At 36.8% G+C, this 24770-nt stretch overlaps 1 protein-coding gene across 1 annotated transcript in view; it reads left to right on the top strand.

The window, feature by feature from the left end:
• The window catches only part of Cph (BCL11 transcription factor chronophage), an 82444-nt gene extending 63655 nt beyond the window's left edge, over positions 1 to 18789 (top strand). Inside the window, exons 3-6 of the mRNA XM_073979559.1 lie at positions 8814 to 8966; positions 9034 to 9222; positions 9284 to 9532; positions 14927 to 18789. Of these exons, the coding sequence (XP_073835660.1) occupies positions 8814 to 8966; positions 9034 to 9222; positions 9284 to 9532; positions 14927 to 17421 (3086 nt within the window). The 3' untranslated portion in view covers positions 17422 to 18789. The remainder of the gene's footprint in view (positions 1 to 8813; positions 8967 to 9033; positions 9223 to 9283; positions 9533 to 14926) is intronic.
• Positions 18790 to 24770: the final 5981 nt, after the last annotated feature.

The raw sequence follows: 24770 nt of genomic DNA, 5'->3' as shown, positions 1-24770 counted from the left end.
GTTCACTCGTTTGCTGTAACATCACCCGGTAATACGAGTAGAAAACATCAACAAAACAATTTAGGAAATTTGAAAAATGACGAAAAAACGTCCACTAACAATAAGGGTTATTGTGTATTTGTGTTTTTTAAGGTCTCCTAGCTTAAAATATAGACACTGTTTTGGTTAACAGCAAACAAAACACAACAATTTTGCAGGAACCTTCTTCTAAAGAGCTCCAATTTCGAAGCACTTGAAAGTAGAGATTCAGATGTATTGATAGGTTAGAAATGTTGAAGGCAGTTCACATTTCCTGTCTATGAGACTGAGTCCGCCAATTGAAGAGCGAGCGGAGACAGTTTTAAATGATCAACAACATACACGTGATGAGATGATCTAAAAAATAGTATAATGTTTTACTATAACAAATGTCGTTCTCGTATGGGTATAAATATGTATGTATGTACAAACATATCGTCACCTGAAATGCCCAAAGACGTAACCCACATGTAAATCGAAATTCGTTCTTTGATGGAATTTGATACATAAAGCTAAAATACATTATTCAAAACTACCCCTCATAAGATTGATATTCTATAAAACAGTTTTTCATTTTTAACGTTTTTGCTTCTCCTGTAAAGTTTTGTTTTTGTGGGTTACGTCTTCGGACATTTATGGTGACGATATGTAAACGTGTGTCTCAGAACATAACCGAAATAGTACATCTTTAAACTCAAAATTAAATAGACACAAATAAACAAAGCTGTAGATACAATAATTTTTCACATGTTTTTATTATTGCATTTGAAGTACATTAAAAATTGCAACTGTAACTTCATTTTACATTCCATTTGAATTTGGAATTATTTTTTATTTTTTTTATTTAGTACCTGCGCGAAACTTTGCCATTCCATTGCGAAGTAACTTTTTTTCTATTCTAAATTCCAATTATGCACTGTTTTTGGAAAATATACACATATTTTTCAAAATAAATAATTGCATACAAATATAAGTTAACATAGTGCAGCAGTTTATAAGCTATTTGAATAATTTTGGAGTTTAGGTTTACATAAACTAGACGGCAGTATATCACTGATGTTATAATATATTTTCGTTAGATCTCAGTTACTTTACTTATTCACCATAGTCTGCCAAACTATTTCCGTCGTACTAAAAAGGGCAATGGAACAATTGACTCATATCAAAGAGTACTGTCCATTTCAGTATTCTGACAATTTATATCGTACCTCTTTCTTTTTCCGGGTCTTAACGGAGTAATAACGTTAGTATTAGTGTTGAGCAATCTTGTTCATTGAGCGGATCAATCTTTTTCATTTGGTTCACCAAAAGGATCGGGGTCGTTCATTTCGTTCGTTGGCTCATTTTCGTTCAATATTACATTTCAGTGATTGTCTTTCGCATTTGCTCTTCTCATCATCAATAGTCAATTTATCTGTATTAAAGGTAAGAAAATAAAGGTTTCAAATATCCACTTTCCGATCACTATAAAACAATAATTATTTTTATTTGAAAATAATATATGTATTCTTTTTAATTAATATAAATCAAAAACTACCCAATGACATTTCTCATTTTTACGTAAAGGAGAGATAGATTGAAATGACCTCAAGAAATGTTATTCACTTGTTCAACTTATTAAACTATAAGAGATGTACGAACGAGATGAGCTAAATGAACGATATAAACGAATGAACTGTATATGTTTCACTCACGAAATAGTTCGTCCATGAACGACAACACTCTGTACCAATATAGTTTCTCTTATTGTAAACCTTAAATGTATGTGAATCTACATACATATATATGAACAGTATCATCTCGATAATCCGACACCACATGTTTCGGCAGTGTCCGAGTTATCGAATTGTTCGGATTGCCGAATGATAACAAAACTATACGATTTTCTATGATAATGTCACTCGTGGTAGGCGTATATTAATGTTTTTTAATTGTAATTGCTAAAACCGAAGTAAAAAATGCTCTAAATGTAAAAGAAAAGTTATGTCCGTATTGTCGAATAGTAAAATCTCAGTAATCCAGCCTATTTTATAGTGCCCGTATTACCTCGTTGTCAGGAATAACGAATGTCCGGTTTATTAATACCATGCTGTATATATGTACGTATTTATTTATACCGTCGAAATATCTTATAACGTCATGGTTTATAACGTCATATCGGTTATAACGACGAAATCTAAAAGTGTTGAATTTCTGGATTCCGCCGGTCCCATGACCGTCGTTAAAAGCGATTTCAACTTTTTTATATATTTATTAACATACATATACATAAGTACGCTTGAATATACATACATGTATGTACATATGTAGGGTAAGTGCTCCTAACTCCGGCATGTACCAGCAGTCGTCACCTTTCGTATTTTAGTTCAAATAACTCATAATTACTATAACAAAATATGAAACTGATCTTAAAAATGTTTAAGCAATATTGTCAGCTAACTCTGTGTAAAATTTAACTTTTTGGTGGTGAGTGTTTTTCACCACAACCGAAAATGCATGTCTCTTAAGAAAAAAATAGTGGAGACGTCAACATAATAATGCCTGTAATTATATTCAAAGTAAAAAATTCAAAATTGTTGTTGTGTTCGTAGAGAATAGTCAAAAGAACACTTTAGAAAGACAAATTATTAAAAAATTATTTTAATTCTGGAATTTTTACCGATGCCGACTTTAGGGACAACAAAATGTAAAGTTTGCCAGAAGTCGGCATGAGATTGAAAACACGCGATTTGTCCGTTATTTTTAGCTCAAAATTGTACAAAAATGTTAAATAAATACTTTAAAGTCTAATTAATAAAAGTAGTTTGATTAAAATAATGACTTTTTAGTGATTTGAAGGTTTGAAGTGCGTACATTTGTGCCATGCCGGCAATTGGGTAATAGTTGCCGACTATAGCACCAACTAATTTATTTATGCAATATATTTACAATTTCCTACTTTTATGATGCACAATTATTTGGAATATGAACTAATACTGCAGATACTATTGACCTTTCAAATAATTTAGTTTATATTTAAAACAAATCTAAAACGAACAATTTTAAATGAATTCCAAATGTTAACAAAATCGTTATTTTATTTACTTTTTAAAAGCAATAACGGTTAAAATATGTATTATTTGTGTTAAAGTGTGCTTTTTGTTATTTAAAATAATAAAAAAGAACATTTATATACTAAAATACAAGGTGCCGACTATTGGAACATGTGATGCCGACTATTGGAAAATGGTGCCGACTACTAGCACTATTCTAACAAATTTGCAAATTTCACAAGTTTTAAAAGAAATAATTCAACATTTCTTTATGTCATCGGAAAGTAAACTAAATTTCAAAGCAAATAAGCTTTATTTCATTACATTTGATCAAATTGTCTCGGAATGGCGAAGGATTGAAGTTAGGCAAACTCTTAAAGTGCCGACTATTGTTGCACTTACCCTATGTATGTAAAAAATAGTTACTCTATTTAAAGCTGTTGCGTACCAGACTTATTGTAAGTGAGCGAAATGATCTGCTCCACAGAAACCAAGACAACTGCGCATTAAATTTCCTTCCATAGACAATCATCTCAATGTGTTCAAATTCCTATTTGAATTTTGAGTCCGTTCACAGCATCTCTGTTGATGGTGGTCAATGATTTTGTTGCAGCAGAGCATTGCTCGACACGACCAATTCATATACAATAGCCGATTTCATCCCCATTGTGCTTTGATTTGTATCAACATCCTTGCAAACTCACTACAAAGTCGTATTTGTGTGTGTCTGTGTGCTACGGCTATAGAGATCTTCAGTGGCAGTTGTAAGCAAACCGGTAACAAATAAGGGAGACTACAAAACATTAGAATGTTTATGGTGTGATTGTGTATGCGTGTATTGGTGAGGACTCACATTTTTTTTATTTGTTCAAACGTTAGGGTCAGCCACTCTATGCGTGTGAGTCTCAGTCACCGTCAAAATAGTCAACAGGACCGACAAGGCATCGTGCAAGAAACTCTATCGTCAGTCCACGTGAAGTCTTTGTGGGGTGAACACACTCGACACTCGGCAAAGAACCACACAACACTGTCTATTTTAATACGAACATAAAAAGTGAACCAACAAAAAGAAAAATTCTAAAATAATTTCGATTTTTACAGATTCTATTATGTGTAATAACTGACAAATCAATTATAAGACGAAGTGATTGAATAATATTGCAGATTATGCTTAGCATATGTTTGTGAGACTAAAAAAATTAAAACTATTTAAAAAACGCAAATAAAGATAATTGTTCTGCAAGTGCAAAATAATATAAATAATTCAAAGACAGAAAGTTTTTTTTGTTTGATCGTCATTTTATTCCTATCGTGGTCGTTTATGCAAAATGTACACCAAAATGCTTTCGATAAGCGAGGATCAAGGATTTCGTTCACTGAGTCGTAAGTTTACATTCAACAATAAAAAGAGTTGCAATTAAAAACATAATGACAGTTGAATACAAAAGTGAATTGATATGTTCATTCTTAATGGGTTGTGCGTGCATGCGGCCCAGAGTTATTTACTCCATATTGTGGGGTTACAATAATTGTCTAAGTTAGCCTAAGCTAATTTGTTTACCTTTCATATAACTATGTGTGTTTTCCCAGTGACCATCCTGAATGAATTCAGAGCACAGGAATATCTGAACTCACAATGGTGTCTTATCAGGTAAATAGAGTGACTCCACAATGTATTGTAGTGTATCGTCACATTGTCAGCAACCTCCCCACACCGTCGTTTTTCGATAAGTCTACTTCTACAATTATCATCATACCGCAAAGTCGTTTATTTGCATATGACTTGTCAGCTGTATGCGGGTGGTGTTATCTGTGTCATTTGGTTTGGACGTACCGGTTCGCTTTAATCACACACACGAACATTCACATATCGTAAAGGTGTTTAACCCAAATATCCAAGCCCATGTACAGGCTGGATGGGACATATGCCTGCCCCTGATATGCTTAAATATACTACAAACCAAATAACCGCCTGATAAGAACGGTTTGCAAAGCAACAGCGTTTCCCTACCACCAACCAGGGGTTAGGCGGAATTTGTGGGTGAACTAACTAACTGTTCCTATCAGCAACATGCGCCTTGTGTAAAGTGCCTTGATCGGGGCCATAACCCTTTCTGAATCAGCAAGTAAAACATTTTCACATTTGCTACAATGACATGTACTAAGATGAATTGAAATAATCCAAATGTCCACTGATAGTGTCAAAAGAAGGTCCTATATTAATTTTGAACTCTACTTGGACATAGGCTCCCCACTTTTAACTACCAAATGCACGAGTGATTAAGCTGTGGCCCGCTATTTCAAATATTTGCACAGTCGTTTTATTTTGTTTCGTTCGACGAGCAGAGGTGGGGGACACGTCTGTCTGTCTTTTTAGATAAGCTTAATGTTTTATTTCACATGTTTTTTGTTCGGATGGTTGTGTAGCTGGAATATTTTTACAAACAACAAAATTTTAAGACAACAATAGGAAAACGTTCTTTTAAATATGGGATATGGCCAAATAACAAATAAGACAAATTACTTTACTGGTTTTGTGGATGGAAATATAGGGGTGAGTGTGTGTGTGTGACAACGCTTACATACATACGATTTATGGATAATTCACGTGTGTAGTCTATTTTGACCTGGCTACAAACAACACTCACTCAAAATTGTCCAAAACGATTGACGTATCCAAGTACGTGGAGTAATTAGCAATGATCCAATTTATACAAAGACAACAGTAACAGCGGCGGTGAGAAAAACAAAGAAGAAGAAATAAGTCACAGTTCAGGATAATCGTAAAATGTGAATTTGAGGCTTGGCAGCCAGCTAATGGCGAATGGTGTTATTAGGAATGTATGTTCATTCATACTTTGGGTGCCAGTGGGCTGGCTATAATAAACACTCGCTGTTGTACAAAATACATCCAATAGCATAAATTAGTCCTTACTTGGTAATATTGCAGAATAAAGTTAATTATGACAAAACTATTATAATATGTTATAGAGATAGGCATGAAATATAGAGGGCGATATATTCTTCGCGATAAAACTCTATCCCCAATTGATGTGAAGCACATTGATACGCATTAATTGCATACTTTCGTCTACATAGTCGTTTATGATTGGCGTTTGCAGAACAAGTATACATATGTACATATTTCCATATGTCATTCGTAGGCCACAATATAAAATTTGGCCAATATGCCGGGACAGCGTATGACACAGTCAAAACCATATGACTTCAGTATTGAAGCCTTTCGGATTAAGTCACCTCATACGTTACTTGTATCGTATTCATTGATTCAACAACAAATATTGAACAGTCAGTTGGCAAACAATGACACAATAGCCAAATCTCGGTAATCGTTGCTAATATCACGCATTAGAAGTGCCGTAACAAATGTTCCATTCACTGCTAATAAAATACATTGGCTACGCGATGAGGGTGAAAGGGTTGATAGAAATCGACACAATTCAATGCGGTACAGAAGTCAGGATGTTATAACACCAAAAGAGTTAAGTGGACGTCTGACATTTGACATTTACTTAAAGTCGTCAAACATCAGCTGCGGTTGGCACATCTATTGCCAGAAACAACCTGACTGTTAACTTTGTTCTTGCTTGTTTGTCGCACACAAGAACTATATTTTGTCTCGCTTAAACATACGATAGGTGGTTAGATTTAAGATCGCTCCTCTTTTTTACCTGTTAACTCATATATTCTGCATTCCTTTGTGTCACTAGCCAATCAACGTGGCCGTTTACACGAATACATACTACAAAATTATCATTTAGACTACCCATTGGTCAAATAAATGTCTTCTACTAAAGAATTATTGCTTTTCATTAGTCCGCCTTACTTGTCTCAAAAGCCTTTTTTATAACAGTAATTAGTTAACAATATGTTATGTCCTTATTAATTACTTCGATGTCCCCTGGCTATTTAACGCCCAATCAATAAAACTAACTGAGCACACGCGCACCACAAATAAATGAATTGCGGTTTATATTTCACGATGTGGTTATTTGTACTTTTTTTGTAAAAAATGAAACAATAATCACCAAAAACATGATGATAATAAACCCTAACTAATAAAAACACAATCCCCGCAACATATCGCTGTCTGATTGACTAACTGAATCGTTGAGCTCGTCCCAGACAATCAGGAATTAATAAGTCAACTATGTTTTTTGTTCTTGTGTTCCCTTGTTGTCACCCCCAGGATATGGCAATTTACACCGACACACAATAAACTACAAAAAATATGTGAACAATAAATAGATTGGTATAAAAAACACCACAGAAAGAACGGCCAGCACAGACCGACCACACAGCCTCAGGATATCAAATTATATGTCCGTTTGTTTATCCGTATGTATCTATTTGTGTGTGGTTGTTGTCGTTTTTTTTATTGATCATCATCACTGTCTATAATTCTTGAGTTTTTTTTGTATTGGTGTTTTACAGCACCTAATTGACAACTGGATTATTGTTACGCTTCTTAATGTGATTATCCTCGTTTTGTTTGTCAGGGGACAGAAGTTGCGTAAATTATGTTGGTCAGTATAGTTGTGTGTGCTGGTGAGTGATTTTTTATAAAGTCGAAAATATGTGCCAAAGTGTTTGCCCTCAGTTATGGGGCCAATCATGGGATCACAATGACAAAACTTTTACATATGTTGAGTCCTTTTCCTGCGTCTTGGGTGGGTCGTCCTGCTTTTATGTGGACACAAGTACTAAACCAAAAGTCAAACAAAGCTGCAGGAAAACTTTGTGGAAATTGTATTTATAGAGTTATGCTATGTTAACACATATAGACATGCACATGCCCCGAAGTGCGAATAAAAGATGGAAAAAAGGACATGAAAACAACAACCCCTCGATTCACATACGGACGCACACTCATCCATTTATGTATCCCAAACACACAAACAATGGATTCAGCGAACGGTCATAGAATGAAAAGGACGAAATGTTTTAGCATATCACACTAGATATTGGGTAAATTGTCCATTAATAAACATTGATTGGAATTTATAAGTTTGCCCAATATTTATTTGCTACTGTTTGGACCGACAACAAACACCTTCGATTGTCGCCTTCATGTTCTGATGAAAATGTGGTGATATAACTATCTATGTGTGTGTGTTTGAGTGTTTGTGGCAATGTTATGAATAAATTTCCGCAGGATAAATTGGTTTGGATTTAATGGGCTGGGCAGAGGATTAAGTCTGTGGGCAAATCGAGCAACTATTCGCTACGGCTTCCGGCACTCCAACATCACAAGTTCTGCCTATAATAGTTTGCATCTCATTACCAGCAAGCAAAGCTAATCAATACAAGTATTTGCGGGGAATTAATTACTTGCACGCATCTTGCAAAATTTATCGAGCAACATTAACTGAAAACGCTAGTTAGTTTCGGGAGCATGTGTGCTTAAGGATAAGGCGTATATGCTGTGCTATAAATTGAGTTTAACCATAAAGCCCGCTAATGTTGTGGCGTGAGACTGAAAGACGCCCAATAACCAAAAACCAAAATAGGAATATTCATATGTTTATGCCAGATTTATGTAATGGAAATTTCTTTCTTCTTTGGTAATTGCCAATTTAGAGGTCAGGCCATAAGCGTATTAAGATAAAATTTATTGAATAATTTATTATGGGTTCCATGGCAGACAGTAACTGTTTCTATTGCTTTGTCATGGATATCCACATCTGTCATTATGGTGGTTTTACAAGAACTGACATGGTATTATATGGTATTTTTTTGCAGATTCAGATTCCACCGAAGGTGATGCCACAGCTCAGGATATACTCACATGTGGTGCCTGCCAGAAGGCTTTTGCTCTCTCCGACATAGTAAAATTTATACAACACAAAGTTCTGCAATGTAATAAGGAAAATTATGGCCAATGTTCAAATCAAGGTAAGTTTTCAGTAATAGTTCTATTGATTTGTGCAGATTTGTATTGAAAAAGCTATGTATTCCACAGGTCCATCGAATGATAGAGCCGACACCGAAGATGGCAGGCCGTTGGGTGTTGTCAATCGAAGACCATCGGTATCGGCAAATATTAATGTGCGCAAAACATCGGCAGGCTCCCGCATTCATACCCCACCACCAAGCCCAGCGGACATGTTAGCCGACGGTGCCTCAAGTACACCCAAAAGACTTGTAGATGGTAAGATTTATTTTGCATCGTAAAGTAAGAGCACCCAAGTTGACATATTTGTATTATACAGAAAATGACAATACCACACCTAAGGAGGCAACAGAAGATACCAAATCCTCAACATCTACCACAGAAGAACTTCCAACCATAACAACATCGATCAAGCAGGAACTTGATCGTGATGATAACGATACTGAAACCGTTGAGTGTCACAATAGCAACAGCAATGATAACATCAACGATAACGATGATTGCCAGCCTAAGACTAAACGACCAAAAATCGAGTTTGTTGATGCTGAATCCAATACACTGCAAACAGGTAAGCAACTGATATTTATCATGTATAGTTTTGTAGAAGGGGGCTTGGGAGAACGCCATGCAGAAATGCCTTACCATAATTTAATTAAAATTCCACAATGACCATTACCTAGGCTTTGATGTGTTCCGATGGTGAGTGAGTATTGCAGATGAGTGTATACAGACCTTCGGGCCAGAGGTGGCTCAGACTTTCATGTCCTTTCTCTATGTCTGTTGTAATGTCATTGTGACGTGTGTTTTATGCTGCAACTCGAAATATACATATTTTTGCCTAGAACAATGCCATTTTTGACCGAAAGCAAAAGTCCTTTGATAAAAAGCTGAAATATCAACAACAGTCCATCCATCAGCAACATCAAAGCGAACAAGGAACTTTGCCTTATTGCCTCATAATCGTTGCTGTCACCAGGACAAAAGCCCAAAGATAAGCTGACATCAACATGTCATTCACTATATGACCGTTTGTCCCCACGTTTATTGTGCAAACATGGGGTGTTTTTTCGAATGTTCGCAATTGAAGCAAAGCAAAACAAAATTCTCGACTATTAAAATCAAACATTTCCGGTATACAAATCAACGTAAACATGAATAATAAATTTCAACCCTTTCGTTGCTTCTCCATAACAAAGGGAGGAAAATAAATTCCTTAACAACAAAGAGTGACCATTCACTCGGACGTGGCGTGGATGCTGGAAGGTCATTCTGATAATATTTTGACAAGCTACTCACTCAGTGACCTTTAACATTTTACACCTATGCGTGTTCCTTTCCTCATAGCACAGGAAAAGTTAAATGAAAATCTATTAGAGGTGACTGGTCAAACAACTGGGCGTCAATGGACTGTGGCCAAGAGGTCAGTAAAAATCATTAAAACGTTTGCCTGATTTCTTAGAAAAAAAAGGGACACGCGCCGAGTTGTCACGACATACGTCAGTGGACACACATAAAACTGCCAAAGTATGAATAATTTTAAGTAGTTTGTTACATTGTCACTAAAAGGGTTGCGTGCACATACATACATATACGAGTATGTACGTCAAATAATGAAAAGTAAATTGCGCAAAAATTATTCGTCATGAATTCGAACAATTGACCGAACAAAAGAGTAAAGCTGCAACAGGGGGAATTGGAAGATGACAATAAACACAAAGAAAAGCTGGACGAAAGAATTTGACATTAACATTAATGTGTAGATGAGAAGTAAAAGTCGAATCCTAAAGATCTCCACACACATTCAATGTGTGGGGGAAGTACAGTGCGTGGTTACAAGGTCCTATTGTTTTCAGTCTTTAGATTGTCATTACATTCTTGCTTGGATGACCTTCAATTGAAGACACTTAAGACTTGGCTGGCTGACTGACTACTAAAGGAAATACACATGCCATTGTAAGTTCTTAAAGTAAATCTGTGGCTCTTATGAATTCTAATCAACTTTTGTCTGGACGTTTGCTATGGCTTGCTACTGATGCTGGCATTCATAAAAGTTCTTCAAGCTGAATCACTTTCAGTTTTGATAAGAAACCAAAGGACCGACATATGTTGGCATTGTTTTCTTGTATTCGTATTTATCCTTTAGTTAAAGCTTAACATTTTTATATCAACGTTGTCAAGTTTATGTTTGCTTTTTCACGGTTGCTCGATAATTTATTTTCAAACATACATACAGTTTTATCCTCATTCCTATACTCACTTAAACACGAAATTAAATTCCTCTATCTCTCTCTAAAAACAAACTCCTACTCCTGACACAGTAAAGGACATATGATGTCATTCACTGTTTTGTTCTGAATACAAACAATGATGTCTCCGGCGTAATTACAATTCCATGTCAAGTAGCCAGGCAAAGTGACAATTGTCACTTTTATTCCGTTGAATGTGATGATGATCAGATCGCTTAAATGAATTGTGGTTTCAATTGTAATTATGTAATTATGTATTATATGTACATGCCTCTCCCCAACCCATTGACTGGACATCAGTTTGGCATCTCTAATTGTAATTTCTCGCATTTTCATAAAATCGGCTCACCTTCACAGCGAACGTAATCCGCAAATTGTCATGTTTATTGTATGAAAACTGACGAAGCGAATAAAAACTGAAAATCGGATCTGATGAACATATGCGACACACATATGTATGACCCGAGTATAAATATAATCAAAAAGGGTTTATTCGATTGTCGAGTGACAGGTGGGGTGGGTTGGTTTTTAACCCACGAATAAATCCTGCTTCAGAAGGAGGCCACAGGTAAAAAGGACTAAAGCTGATGATTTTAGAAATAAATTTATACACGTTCTTCTTAGTGGGAGTGAAATACAAGCGGATATCGACTTTATCAGTATTAAGAGGGACATTTGGATTTTTTGAAAGAATAGTAGTCGTTCATGTATCCATTCTGTGATTATGCATGTTCACGTACTTACTGTCTTCCCTTTTCCATATTATATACATAGATACATTTGTATGTGTGCTTGTAACACTTTTACTTTCTAACGTCCTTTGTTGTCTGGAGTGAGAGGATTATTCACGAAAATTTGAAAGCAAACACACAAAAAAGAGAATGTTAGCTAGATTATGAAATTCTAAAAAACAGACGAAATCCTTATTTGAGATGGACGGTTGGATGAAGAAACTGCTGGCGAACAACGAGTTAAAGCGTCGAAGAGTGAATAGACATTATTATCACATCATGAACTGAAGGGTTTTGACAACATATCAGCGGGCGGCCAATTGTATTGTTTATGGTTTTCTTGTCAAATGCGGTCACTTATCCCCTGTGAGGCATATAAGTGGAATGGGGGAGTACTACTATGGACGCTCGCTGTTATCTTAGCTGTTGTTTTCAAAGGGTTGTTGTTTATTTGTTTACGTCGTCTTGAGCTGCCAAAAACAGTAGGTCTCTGTCATTGTTGCTGGGTTTTCTTCTTCTTTATACACATTGTTTTGGCAAGAAATCTAAATTCATATGTGTGTATGTAAGTCGATGTTCATATTTCAGTGGTCACAATCAGCTACCAGAATGAAAGAATATAATCTCACTAGGACCGGGCACCTGCAGAGAGCCCCAAATAATAATATCTTCTGCTTGCATAATACGCTCCCAGTCCTTTGCAAATGCACCAGACCGTAAGTCGCCCGTCTTTTTTACACTACTTTTTAAGTTGAGTATGTAGAGGACTTCCTTGATGTGTATGTAGAGGACTTCCTGTGGAATGGTTAATAGGCAAATAGTCGGCTCGTGCTAAGCATGCGACAAATTGTGCAGAACCCGAAAATGTTGATCTTTCGTTATTTATCTCTTTTTGGCGTAAATTTAATTCATTTTTTGTGGAAAATTAATAATAAAGTAAAAGTGATATATATACACACGCCATTAGCTAGCTGTTTGTTTAACCCATTTTGTTATTCCCATTCAACCCTTACTATTTATCCAGGTAGATAGGTACAAACAAGCCAGGAAGTTGTTTTTTTTTTTCAACGAGTTATCTTCTGTTATTTTTTGGCAGGATTACCTCTAATTCGGCGTCATTTGCATTTGTAGTCATAGATGTGCAAGTCTTTCAGAGGGATCATGGCATAACATAGATCCTTTCTACGAGACAATGCGTCCACGAGACAAAGTTGAAAAGTAAAAGCAAACTAGTCAGTTTTAATGTTACGTTGCCTCGCGCTAGAGTAGTTATTCGATATGCATATGTTGGCTCATTTGTCCTTTCCGTTTACTTTTCTATGACCATTACATCCTCTCACAGCTGTTCACGTACGACTTGAGATAAAATGTTATTTAGAAACGCTTATAGACACGTAAAATTAAAATTGTAAACTTACAACCCCCTCCTGACGGTTAAAAAAAATCTTTCATGGGGTTGTTATTGTGGTTGGGTGAAAGTGATGATTTGTTCTACGTGCGGTCGGTTACATGGGAAATTTATTTTTTTAACTGTAACAGTTTCGCTCGGTTTTTAAAATTGCGAATTTTTTCTTAATCGAATGGTACAAAATTTGCAATTTTTCATTTCGAACAACATATGGCGAGGCCATCAAATTAGAAGCATAAACACCAAGCTTCTTTGTTATTGCTTCTTTCGGTGCGTTGTTGTTGCGTTGCTGACAGTTGTAAGGCTCTCAGGGTCCCATTCAACGCATTCATGTCTCACATGGACATTCATTTGGGAGACACCACAAACTAACATTATCATCCCAAATAACCACATATGGGGCAAAAATGGAAGGGATGTCATTTTTTGGTATGTTGTCGTGTTGATTATTTAAAATGCTTTTTTATTGGCATTCGTTACGCTTAGACAATTTCAGTTAGCTTTGGCATCCAATGGCGGTCATTTGTATGCGTAGCGACTACCAAAATTCTTCACAACTCGTGGAGTCAAAGACAAGGAGGAAGGGATAGGCTCGGCCGCACTGTCACACTGTTGATAATGTTTGATTTTGTTACTGGAAGCCAAAATGCGGCTTGGGGAAAACGGAAATGCGGCATGTAATGCAGTGTTTCTGTTATTCCATGCCATGCTGTGGGTAGAAGACAATTCCATTCATATGCGCGATAATTGTCTTGGATGTGCCCAGTCTAGATCTGAGAATCAAGGTGTGTTGCGTGACGTTTATTTTGGCGAACTTAAACATTACTGATATTGTCTAAAGAAATACATGCTCACGTTTAAAGCTAGATGAGCGAGAGAGGGGGCACTTACATACATCAATAATGACGACCTAAACGAAGACGAGAACGTCGACGACGGCAACTGCAACAATGACTGAATCTTAAGGCGACTTAAAATGGTATTGGGATTCTTTGTTACGGCCCACACATTGTGGAGAGTAGACCGTCCGCACCTAAGATTCATTCATAATGCATGCATTGGCACATGAACAAAACCAACAACATGTATATATGTAATAAACAATTAAAAATACTGAGGGTGGGAAGGGAACAACGAAGATGAACGTCAATTGAACAACAATTGAAAGAGAAACCATTGCTGCTGGCTGCATCAATATATGGTATGATTGCGATCCGACGATGATTCGCATCTTCATGGTTAAAGGTGCGCTTTCGTAGCGACCGACGAACATCGATTGTCGCGTGGTTGTGCGTGTGTGTTTGTGTTGTGATCTATATGAGTGTAGCAGTGGATTGCGTTTTCGCACACTATTAATTATTTTAATGAAACTTCGTACAGAATGGAAGAGTGCTTAATTTAGGGATAGGTTGTGCAAATCATTTGCATAAAACAACGAAGATAGTCGTTCAATCTGTGGGAAGGCAGTATGGCTTATGTGATTTTCTTTTGTCTTGCGTTTTAATCTCTAGGAGACTTCATCATCACTTACAGACGAATATATTCTTAATACCGTTTTTTTCTTGTTTTATTTTCAGAACCTAGCAATTACACATGTTCGACGTGTAAGACGAGATATAGCTCGGCCTGGCGTTTAATTCAGCATGTACAGCATTCACACGGAGTCAAGATATATGTGGAAACCTCTCTCTTGGGAGAAGTTTCACAGTCGACGAGCGAAGGCTTAGCTTGTGGTGAGCACCAGCAAAATAATGCAAGCAACAATAGTTCAAACAACAGCAGTGCTAATAACTCCATATGTACGGTGTCACCAGTTGTCAATAGCAACAACCAGCAACAAATCCAACAACAATTGCAACACAGAGCGGCTGCCGTAGCTGCTGCCGCCGCTGTGGCAGAGCAACAAAAACAGCAACAGCACCAATCAAATTTGACAGCTATGCAAAATGCCCAGAATTTGGCAGCCGCAGCTGGCATGCGCCACCATCCTCTTTTGCCACCACCGGAAATGCATTCTTCAAATCCCTTCAACTTGCTAAGAATGCCTCTTCCACCTGGACTTGGTCAGTCACAAGTAGTTCCTGGTGTAAATCCACTTTTTTCGCGTCCTCATGCAGAACATTATCGCATGGAACAACTAGTATCTGAACAGTTCCGTCACCATGGATTAAACTTAGCCGCGGCCGCAGTTGCTGCAGCTAATTCGTTGGCTGCTCCTCACACACCAACGTCCCAGTTTAATCAAAACGCTAATATATCGTCAGGGGGAGCTGTGGAACCCCGACCGGCATCTTCGAATAGTAGTCATCGAGGTTCGTCAACCCCGGTTTCACTTCCCGTAATGTCCGGCCAGCAGGGATCAAACTCCAGCGTTCAAACAAATCATTCCATTAACATTGAGCCCCAGATGGATTTTTACTCGCAGCGATTGCGTCAGCTTGCAGGAACAACAAGTCCTGGAGCTGGAAACATTGTTAACTCGAGCTCGCCGAGTCCACGACAAAAGCAATCGCCGCATTTTGCGAGCCCTTCACCCTCTCATCAACTTCCTCCCACTCCGGTCACAAATAATACTCGTCCGCATTCCTTGACACCACCCGAGAAGAGTGAAACACTAACAGGTGAAAATAGTGCACTCATCAATAGTACGCCCCGATCTGCTTCGACACCTCCGACTAAACCCAGCCAGGATTCAACGACAAATGCACCTGTCTTCACGTGTTCATATTGCGATAAGAAATTTCGTTTCGAAAACAGCCTCATTATCCACCAACGTACACATACTGGCGAGAAGCCGTATAAGTGCACCGCATGTGAATTCGAATGCTCCCACATTCAAAAACTCATGAAACACATGCGTGTTCATCGAAGCCCTGCCGAGGATGGAAACAGCAATGCTGGTTCTGCAGACACTAATGAGGGGGACTCTGATGGCGAGCAGGATCCAGAAGAAAATCTAGATGAAGATGTCATGGAAGAGGATGACGACGATCTGGAGGACCAGGAACAAGATGAAATTGATTATGAAGCAGAAGATCTAAGTGTCAGCAATAACCGAATGGATATGAAAACAGAAAGCCCTAAAGTTGCAACGGGTTCCACGTCATTAGTTGGTGAACTAATGGACAAATTTGGCTTGTCAAACATTGCACAGTACTCGGAGGCATACAAACAGGCTCTACAAGAATCTGGCAACTTCAAAAACATTTCCAAAGACATCGACAATAACAATGCTACCAGCTCGCCAATGCATCAAATGAATGAGAAAATGAATGGATTTCCCGCTGCATTGCGTTTGCGCGAAGAATTTGCTAAAAATATGTTCCAGAAACCACCTCAACAAGATGGGAACTCCCAACCCTCCCAAGTTCCAATTTTCAATCCCTTCCAAAATCCTTTTGAAATATCGAAACGGATAAAAATGGACGGTAATGACTGGTGGAACATGCAGGCGCTACACCGCAATGAAGCCCTTTTTGAGAATTTAAAACTGAAACCATTGGGCCTGGGTTCTGCCAATTCTTTACTGGCTCAGAATTCCCTAATGAAAAAGGAAAGCCGGCAACGTAACGACACATGCGAATTCTGTGGCAAAGTCTTCAAAAACTGCTCAAATCTTACTGTACATCGCCGCAGCCATACTGGTGAGAAACCATACAAATGTGAGCTTTGCTCGTATGCATGTGCCCAAAGTTCCAAATTGACACGCCACATGAAGACTCATGGCCGCATGGGTAAAGATGTGTACCGCTGTCGTTTCTGTGATATGCCCTTCAGTGTACCCTCCACTCTGGAAAAACACATGCGGAAATGTGTGGTGAATCAGGGAAAAGTTGCTGCTGCAAATGCAGCCAACGCTGTAGCTGCTGCCCAGGCTGCTGCTGCCGTGCAACTACAAAATCACATACCCAATGCTCAGCAACTATCTCCACCGACAAACGCTTCCTTTCCACCACAGTTCGGCCTTGGTCCCGGCTCCATATCCCTCCCCAGCAGTATAGGCGATAATGATTCTAATGCCTCTGCAAGTCTCTCGTCACAACACACAATATCGCTGAAGCACGAGGCATGACTTTACCCAAACTGGAACAACTCTACCAGTTGCTTCAATTCGCCCACTGCAGTTCTTCCGCCACCGCCGCCGCATCAGCAGCAACAGCAAGAACAACAGCATCTCCTACTGACGCATGCTCAGCATCACCACCACCAACATCGCCTCCCAACTGTGAATCGAATTTTATCGCGTATCTTTTAAAGATAGACCCAATGTTGGGATGACCCGTGTAAATAATAATAGTAATAATAATGTCGCATATTGTGAATACGTCTATTACCACCAAACCCAGAGGTCTCTTTAAAAAAGAATGATCCTTCGCGCGTTTGTACATACATCTATCAACCCACCATCGTCTTTATCAGGGCAACTAGTGTAAATGCTGCTGTCATCATCACCATTGTCGACGCCACCACATATACCAAAGCAATACATCCATCGTCTCTTTCTCACTAATCCCTGTTGTGCTCCTCCACCTCCAGCAGAATTGGCTGAAGACATGATCAGTTACCTGCGATAAAATGTCTGTCTTCATTCCATTATCATTCTCCTGCAACTAAGAAATATAGCTAACATTATTCCCCAGTGTAATCCAGTGAATTCGAATTAAGTAGTAATTGTAACTGTATCATATTTAAATTTAATTGAACACCTTAAATCAACTTAGACAAATCTAAAAACTTTAGAATCCATAATTTGTAGTCCTCACTCTAGCCTTCCATCATTGGTGGAAGGCATAGGAAGACATACTTAGCTTATAAACCCCATATGTGAACGAAATGTTCCCCTTTCACTTCCGACAAACCCCACCAAAAGACTGACATGTAAATGTTTGCTTTTGGCAGATCTTGTTTTGTGATCATCGTTATAATCGTTAGTTCGTTACCTTTGTGTTGTTTATTGATTGATTGATTTATCTATTTTGTTTGCGATCACATGCTGTGCATATTCGGATATGCACGGAATTGTTTTTTATCCTTGTTTCTGATATGAAAAGGGAGTCAATTAGGCCGGCCGGAGGAGGTCAACCACACGCATTTGCACCCTGATTGTCCATAAAAAGAAGTCACTCCTACTGGCGAATGTTATATTGCCACTATGATTGATTTCTATGTTTTACCTGTGCCCCTGTCTCCCCCATGGCCCACTTAAACTAAGCCTTTTGTAAAATATTATTATTTGCCTTTTTAGTTCGTAATTATATTTAATTAAATTATAAATCTAATTGGATATGTATGTAGATGTTGAAAGTAAACCGGAAGAAGACATTGCACTTATCTATCACCTTCTCTGTATACACAATTATATTGTAATAAAAATTGATTTTAGTATAAACGTATAATAGTAATAATACTACAAAAATAAACAAATATTTGAAATTTAAAATTCTGTTGGAGTTCTTCATTTATTTTCCCATTTATATCCCAAATATAAGGTGACTGTTGTGTTTTCTTTCCAAAGATCCGCCTGTTTTTCACTCTTTCTATCCCATTTGTTTTCTTCCACAGGGAAGAGAAGGGGTACGATAGTCGGTGTCCTCATTTTCCTCTTTGTAAAATACCGACCCTGTAATTAAAATCGCGTTCGCTCTAACGTTGAAATCAAAACTAAGACAACGTTTGCATATTTGTGCAAGTTTATAAATGTATTTATTAATAATAAAATTATTATTTATTCCATAAGAAGTAAGTAGTGAATTAAGAGTTTCTTATTACAAAAATATCTAAAAGCGAAAAACCTTATATATGTATGTGTTAAAATTTCATAAAATAAAAAATGAAAATAATAGAAAATATTGAAAATGTCAAAAATTTAGTTTGAGTTTTTATTTTTTTGTATAAAATGTTTGTCTCTGTAATCAACAATGTTCGTAAAGTCCACTCCAGGGTACCATGAAAGCAAATTCAGCGTTAGTCTTTCCTTGATGTCAAAAGTTTTTGTAGCGAGGAATGCGCAAAAACGAATAAAACTAACAGCCTGTTCATGTATGTCGCACGAAAAACCGTACGAAAGGAAAGCCGTCACTCACTTCCGTCTAAAAAGGCGTTCATGTATTTCGCAAACTATCGTGCGACTGCCGTTACGTATCCTATGCGAAATACTACTAATTTGAATGTACATTTGTACAACTATGTTCCATAAATGAGAGCCAAATGAGAAATAAAAACAAAATCCACATATACATACAAACATTGAAATGTGTGTGATTTGTTTTGTTTGAGAAAATAAAATGTGTCGGTATTTTAAATTATTTTATTTAATTGATTTCTTCAAAAAAAAATAATGAAACAGCCCTTAAATTGTGTCTATAAAATATGTATTTTGTTTCAAGAATGTGTTGCATAAATTAGTTTTAAGATTTTCGGTGTTATTTGCGAGTTTACATTCTACTCGACAGCTACAAAGCAAGTGAGTGATTTTGACATTCTCTTTCTATAAAAGACAGTCCTTTCGAAATACATAAACCCAAATTTACATGGAAAAGTTTACGTTTACGTGTTATTTCGTATGGCTCGTCGGTCGCATTGCCCATTCCGACCCCTTAATATTATGCGATCATCACGAAAATCAGGAGGCTTCCTCTCTGGGACCCCCATCAACACTAAAAATTCGTGACGATCCGCTCAATATTGTGAACGGTAGCTTAATTACAAGGCACAGTGGATCCACTTGTATGGAGAAAGTGGCCAAAAATATTTCCCGTGTAAATATCAAGCCAATGCGCTGGTTACAGCTTTGTGCTGCTGCGGAGAGTGTTTTAAGAAACCACTAGCGTAACATTCTCCCCCCTTCCCCTCGGGAGGGGGTATACGGTAAGAATTGTTTTACGCTGTTAATACAAACTGACATGAACAAAGGTCCCGATTATCTTATGATGCAAAAATAGGCTTGGGGAAACAAAATAATCTCCAAAACAATACAATCTCCAACTAATTTAGCGGATTAAAAAAATCAAAATTTTTGTCTGAAAATTCGTAAAATTTTTAATATAGATCTTATAGCGTTCTTCCTGGAAGGCGCGTACCGCCAACGTAAGACAAATTTGGAAGAAGATTTCTTCATCTTGCCACTGATACAAATTATGTTAATGTAGGTGGTCAGATAAAAGAGTTATACGCCAATATATCCATAGAAACCCTATTCTAGGGCAGATTTAGTCAGCGGCCCACCTTTTATAGTCTGGCACTAGATGGCAGCTGATTTTAATACTGAATAATCTCAAACATATGAGCTACTTTGGGAAATTATTCCCGTGGTGGGCACTGGTGGGCATCATGACTAAAACCTTAGGTCAAATTTAAGTATATGATCGAATTGGCATTACAAAATACACTAAGAAAATATGCAGCTAACTAGAATTCCACAACACGCTAAAACACTATTTTTTATTGAAAATTAAGCTATTACCTCCCCCTTCAAAATCCACTATAATATTTTGCTATACGTATTAGTTTCGCGATATTTTGAATACATTTACTTGCACTTAAAATATAGGTTGTACTCACAACAAAAGATATTAGTCAAATGTTCTGACTTTTGAAGCTATTTTTAAGAAGATCGCGTTCGAATGAAAGAAAAATTAATATATGTTGAAAAAGGTCTATGTCATAGCTGTCAGAGTTGCCAGATGTTGTACCATAATTTTGACATTCATTTTTTTTATTTTTGGTCAATGGGTGGATCCACTGTGCAAGGGTTAGATGGATAAACGGACGGACATACATACATAGAAAGTCATTCATTTTTTCGATGTGTTATAAACTTTTGAGCCAAAACGAGACCACCCAAGGGTAAAACAATTAATGAAACTAAGTGCTCATATTTATATTTCCACACAACTGAGAACTTATTTTCATACCCAACTTGAAAAATTCGGACATGGAATGCATGTGGTAGCAATATCTAAATCTGATTTGATTTTCACAAACACCAATTTGGTTCGTGCTTGGAAAACAGCAAGGCCTCGCTTTGCGTCGTTGATACCAGGGTTGCCGAGTCGAGTTATTTTTGGCTTGTCTCCGACTCCAGGCCAGTTTTTTTTAACGACTCCGAGGGTAAATTCCTATACCACTAAAAACGAATCAAATGTGGACAAATGTTTAACTTTTTCCTATATTTAGGCCCATATAGGCAAATCTGTTTGTTTTTCTTAACATATTTTATAGAATGTTCATTAATACTTAACTACAGAACATAGATATAAGGTAACATTCATATTTATATTATTTCTACTGAATCTTATATTGAAAAATAGCAACAAAATACAACTTAGAAAGTTTTTGTCAGTTTTACTTTTTCTCTTAAGTATATTCTGGAAGGAACTTGTCCCCGTGCTAAAATCTTTACGCCTTCAAAATATATGAAAATGAAGGGCAATACAAATCAAAAACTGCATGCCGCCAAAATTATAAGCAAGTCATGTCCAGGTTTTAAAATGGATGTAAGCCAAAATTTTACAGTGCTTCTAGAGCCTTAATGATGACCCCCCAGTTGAAAAGCCATTTTTCGTAAAAATTACGAAACTACGAGACTGTTTTTTTGGTATTTTCTTCATTTGAAAGAGTATAACTAAATATGCTTTCTGAAAGAAAAAGTAAAAATTTACATTTTTGGACAAAAAAAAATTGAAAAGTAAACTCTATCAACGAGTTTCTAGATTTTGCTGTCCTTACTAGATTTTTATGGAATCGTCTTATATTGATCTTATGTAAAAGCTTATGTAATCTTATGTAAAAGTTCTTCAAAATATGATACAGGAATATCAGGTTGTAAAAAAATCATAATCATACTCGTAATAACCATCCGTATTTCGTACATAGGTAATAACTTATACGAAATGTACCGAAAGACATAAACATAGGGATTTTTTGAGAAAGGAAAGGGTAAAACTGATAAAGGGCAATGAAAACGTGACAATATCGGTTTTTGGAACCAACATAAAATTCTCGGAGGAACATTTTTGTAGAATTTTTTCATGTAGAACTGAGCTACATATAACGGCAAAATATTTTGCAAAAAGGTTATTTATTCTACTTAACTGAAAACATGCCATCTCAAAATAATGAAACAATATTATAAAGCATTTTATCAGGGCCAATCAAAAAAAAAAAAAATCATTACGCCATAACTCCGAAATATCGGCTTTGGGATCCTTTGGATTACTTAATATACTCAATATTGGCTTTCATTCCCAAAGGGAATTTTTTATCCCCAGACCTTGACTTCCATTTGGTGTCACAGTGTACGAGTAATCAGTGGGATATCCGAAGAGACCACAATGTCTTTCGACGGAGTCCAACAGGTCATTTAATAGAAGACAAGGATGATTTCTCACAAAAGACAAGATGGAAAAACCAGTAGACCTTTGTGAGAAGACCAGTAGGTCTTCTGACAGAAGTCTTGTAGGACTTATATAGAAGACGTAAAATGTTCAATTATAAATCGATTGTCATAGATTTTACTTTTGCTTGCAAAAAACTAGTAAGGAAAGGATCAAAGTCGGGCGGGGCCGACTATATGATACCCTACACCACTGTGAATATGTAAAATATAAATCGGAGCTATATCCAGATCTAAACCGATTTTGATATAATTTGGCACATTTATTTCCAGAACGAATTCAGTCACACATTCCAAATATCATTGAAATCCGACTTATATAGCGTGTTTGGAGCAGCAAATACGCGAAATCGGCCGAATATATATATGGGTGCTATATCCAAATCTGAACCGATTTCGATATAATTTGGCACATTTATTTCTAGACTGAATTCAGTCACACATTCCAAATTTCATCGAAATCGGAAATATATAGCGTGTTTGGTACAGAAAATATGTGAAATCGGCCGAAAATATATATGGGAGCTATGTCCAAATCTGAACCGATTTCTATATAATTTGGCACACTTATTTCTATACCAAATTCAGTCAAACATTCCAAATTTCATTAAAATCGGACGTATATAGCATGATTGGTACATCGCATACGTGAAATCGGGCGAACATATATATGGGAGCTATATCCAAATCTGAACCGATTTCGATATAATTTGGCACATTTATTTTTAGACCAAATTCAGTCACACGTTCCAAATTTCATCGAAATCGGACATATATAGCGTGTGTGTTACAGAAAATACGTGAAATCGGCCGAAAATATATATGGGGGCTATACCAAAACTTGGACCGATATAGCCCATCTTCGAACTTGATCTTCCGACGGCTAAAAAAATGGTATTCCCCAATTTTCAGCGAAATCGGTCAACAAATGCGACCTGTATGTTGCGAACGGACGGACGGACGGACATGCATAAATCGACTCAGAAAGTGATTCTATGTATATCCCTAGAAGGAACTATGGGTCTATCTCGCTTCCTTTTGTATGTTACATACAAATGCACTAACACATAATACCCCTTACCACATAGTGGTGTAGGGTATAATAAAGGATCAATTGGACCAAAAAATATTTTCCACACGAATTTTGTAATCAAAATAGAGTTGAAAAAGTCTACAATTCAATGGATAATAAATATCCTGTAAATCGTCCTATAACTACCGTTCGCTTATATGCTTTCTTATAGATTTCTTATCAAATAAAAAATGTTTTTTTGAAAAAATTTGGTGTGCCGAATTTATGGGTCGATTCCGTATTGCGACGAGAGCCGTGTCGCGTTGCCAGTTGCAATTTTTCCATTACGCATGGCAAAAATCGCCCGACGACGTCAAATTCTGTCGCCATAAAGTTCATTTTTCGGCGACAACAAATTAGCTTTTTTCCTCTATTAACTCCAGAACTTCACTTAACACATTTGACAATGTGAGCTGAGCCATCCTTGGGTTAAAGTCATTGCCATGGGATTTTTGAAAGCTTCCTTCTGCAAAAAATGTTAAAGCAGCACACACTTTAAGGAGTGGCTGTATTGCTGTTGATCTGTGGGTTTTTTCAAGTCATTTTTAATGCCTATACTATATAAATAACAACGTCTTTTGGAAGCCGAAAATAGGCTTTAAACCTAAAAAATTAACAATTATATTGATGAATGTTGGAAACCAAACAAACTTACAATACTGATGGAAATTCTAAAGAATTCGATTTATCTCTTAAGTGTCGCCTGATAGATACTACGTTAGTTATATATTTTTCATTGTCATCAAAAAATGGTTCCACTGAGCTTATCATTTTAGAAAACTATAACTCTTGTGTACAACTTGCTCTGATATTTTTTTCTGATTTATTCAAACCAAAGCAAAAAACGCTCTGCTACATCACCGATAACTTGTTATCGACGATTATTTTCTATCGCTTTTCGTAGTACAATTTCTATAATGTAGAAAAAATTGCCAGCAGTCGGAGTAGTTATTTT

The sequence above is a fragment of the Musca autumnalis genome, unplaced genomic scaffold (genome assembly GCF_047663935.1).
Source record: "Musca autumnalis isolate F117 unplaced genomic scaffold, ASM4766393v1 scaffold_3, whole genome shotgun sequence".
NCBI lineage: Eukaryota > Metazoa > Arthropoda > Insecta > Diptera > Muscidae > Musca > Musca autumnalis.
The sequence above is the reverse complement of the archived record's forward strand: the minus strand, read 5'-3'. Positions and strand labels throughout refer to the sequence as shown.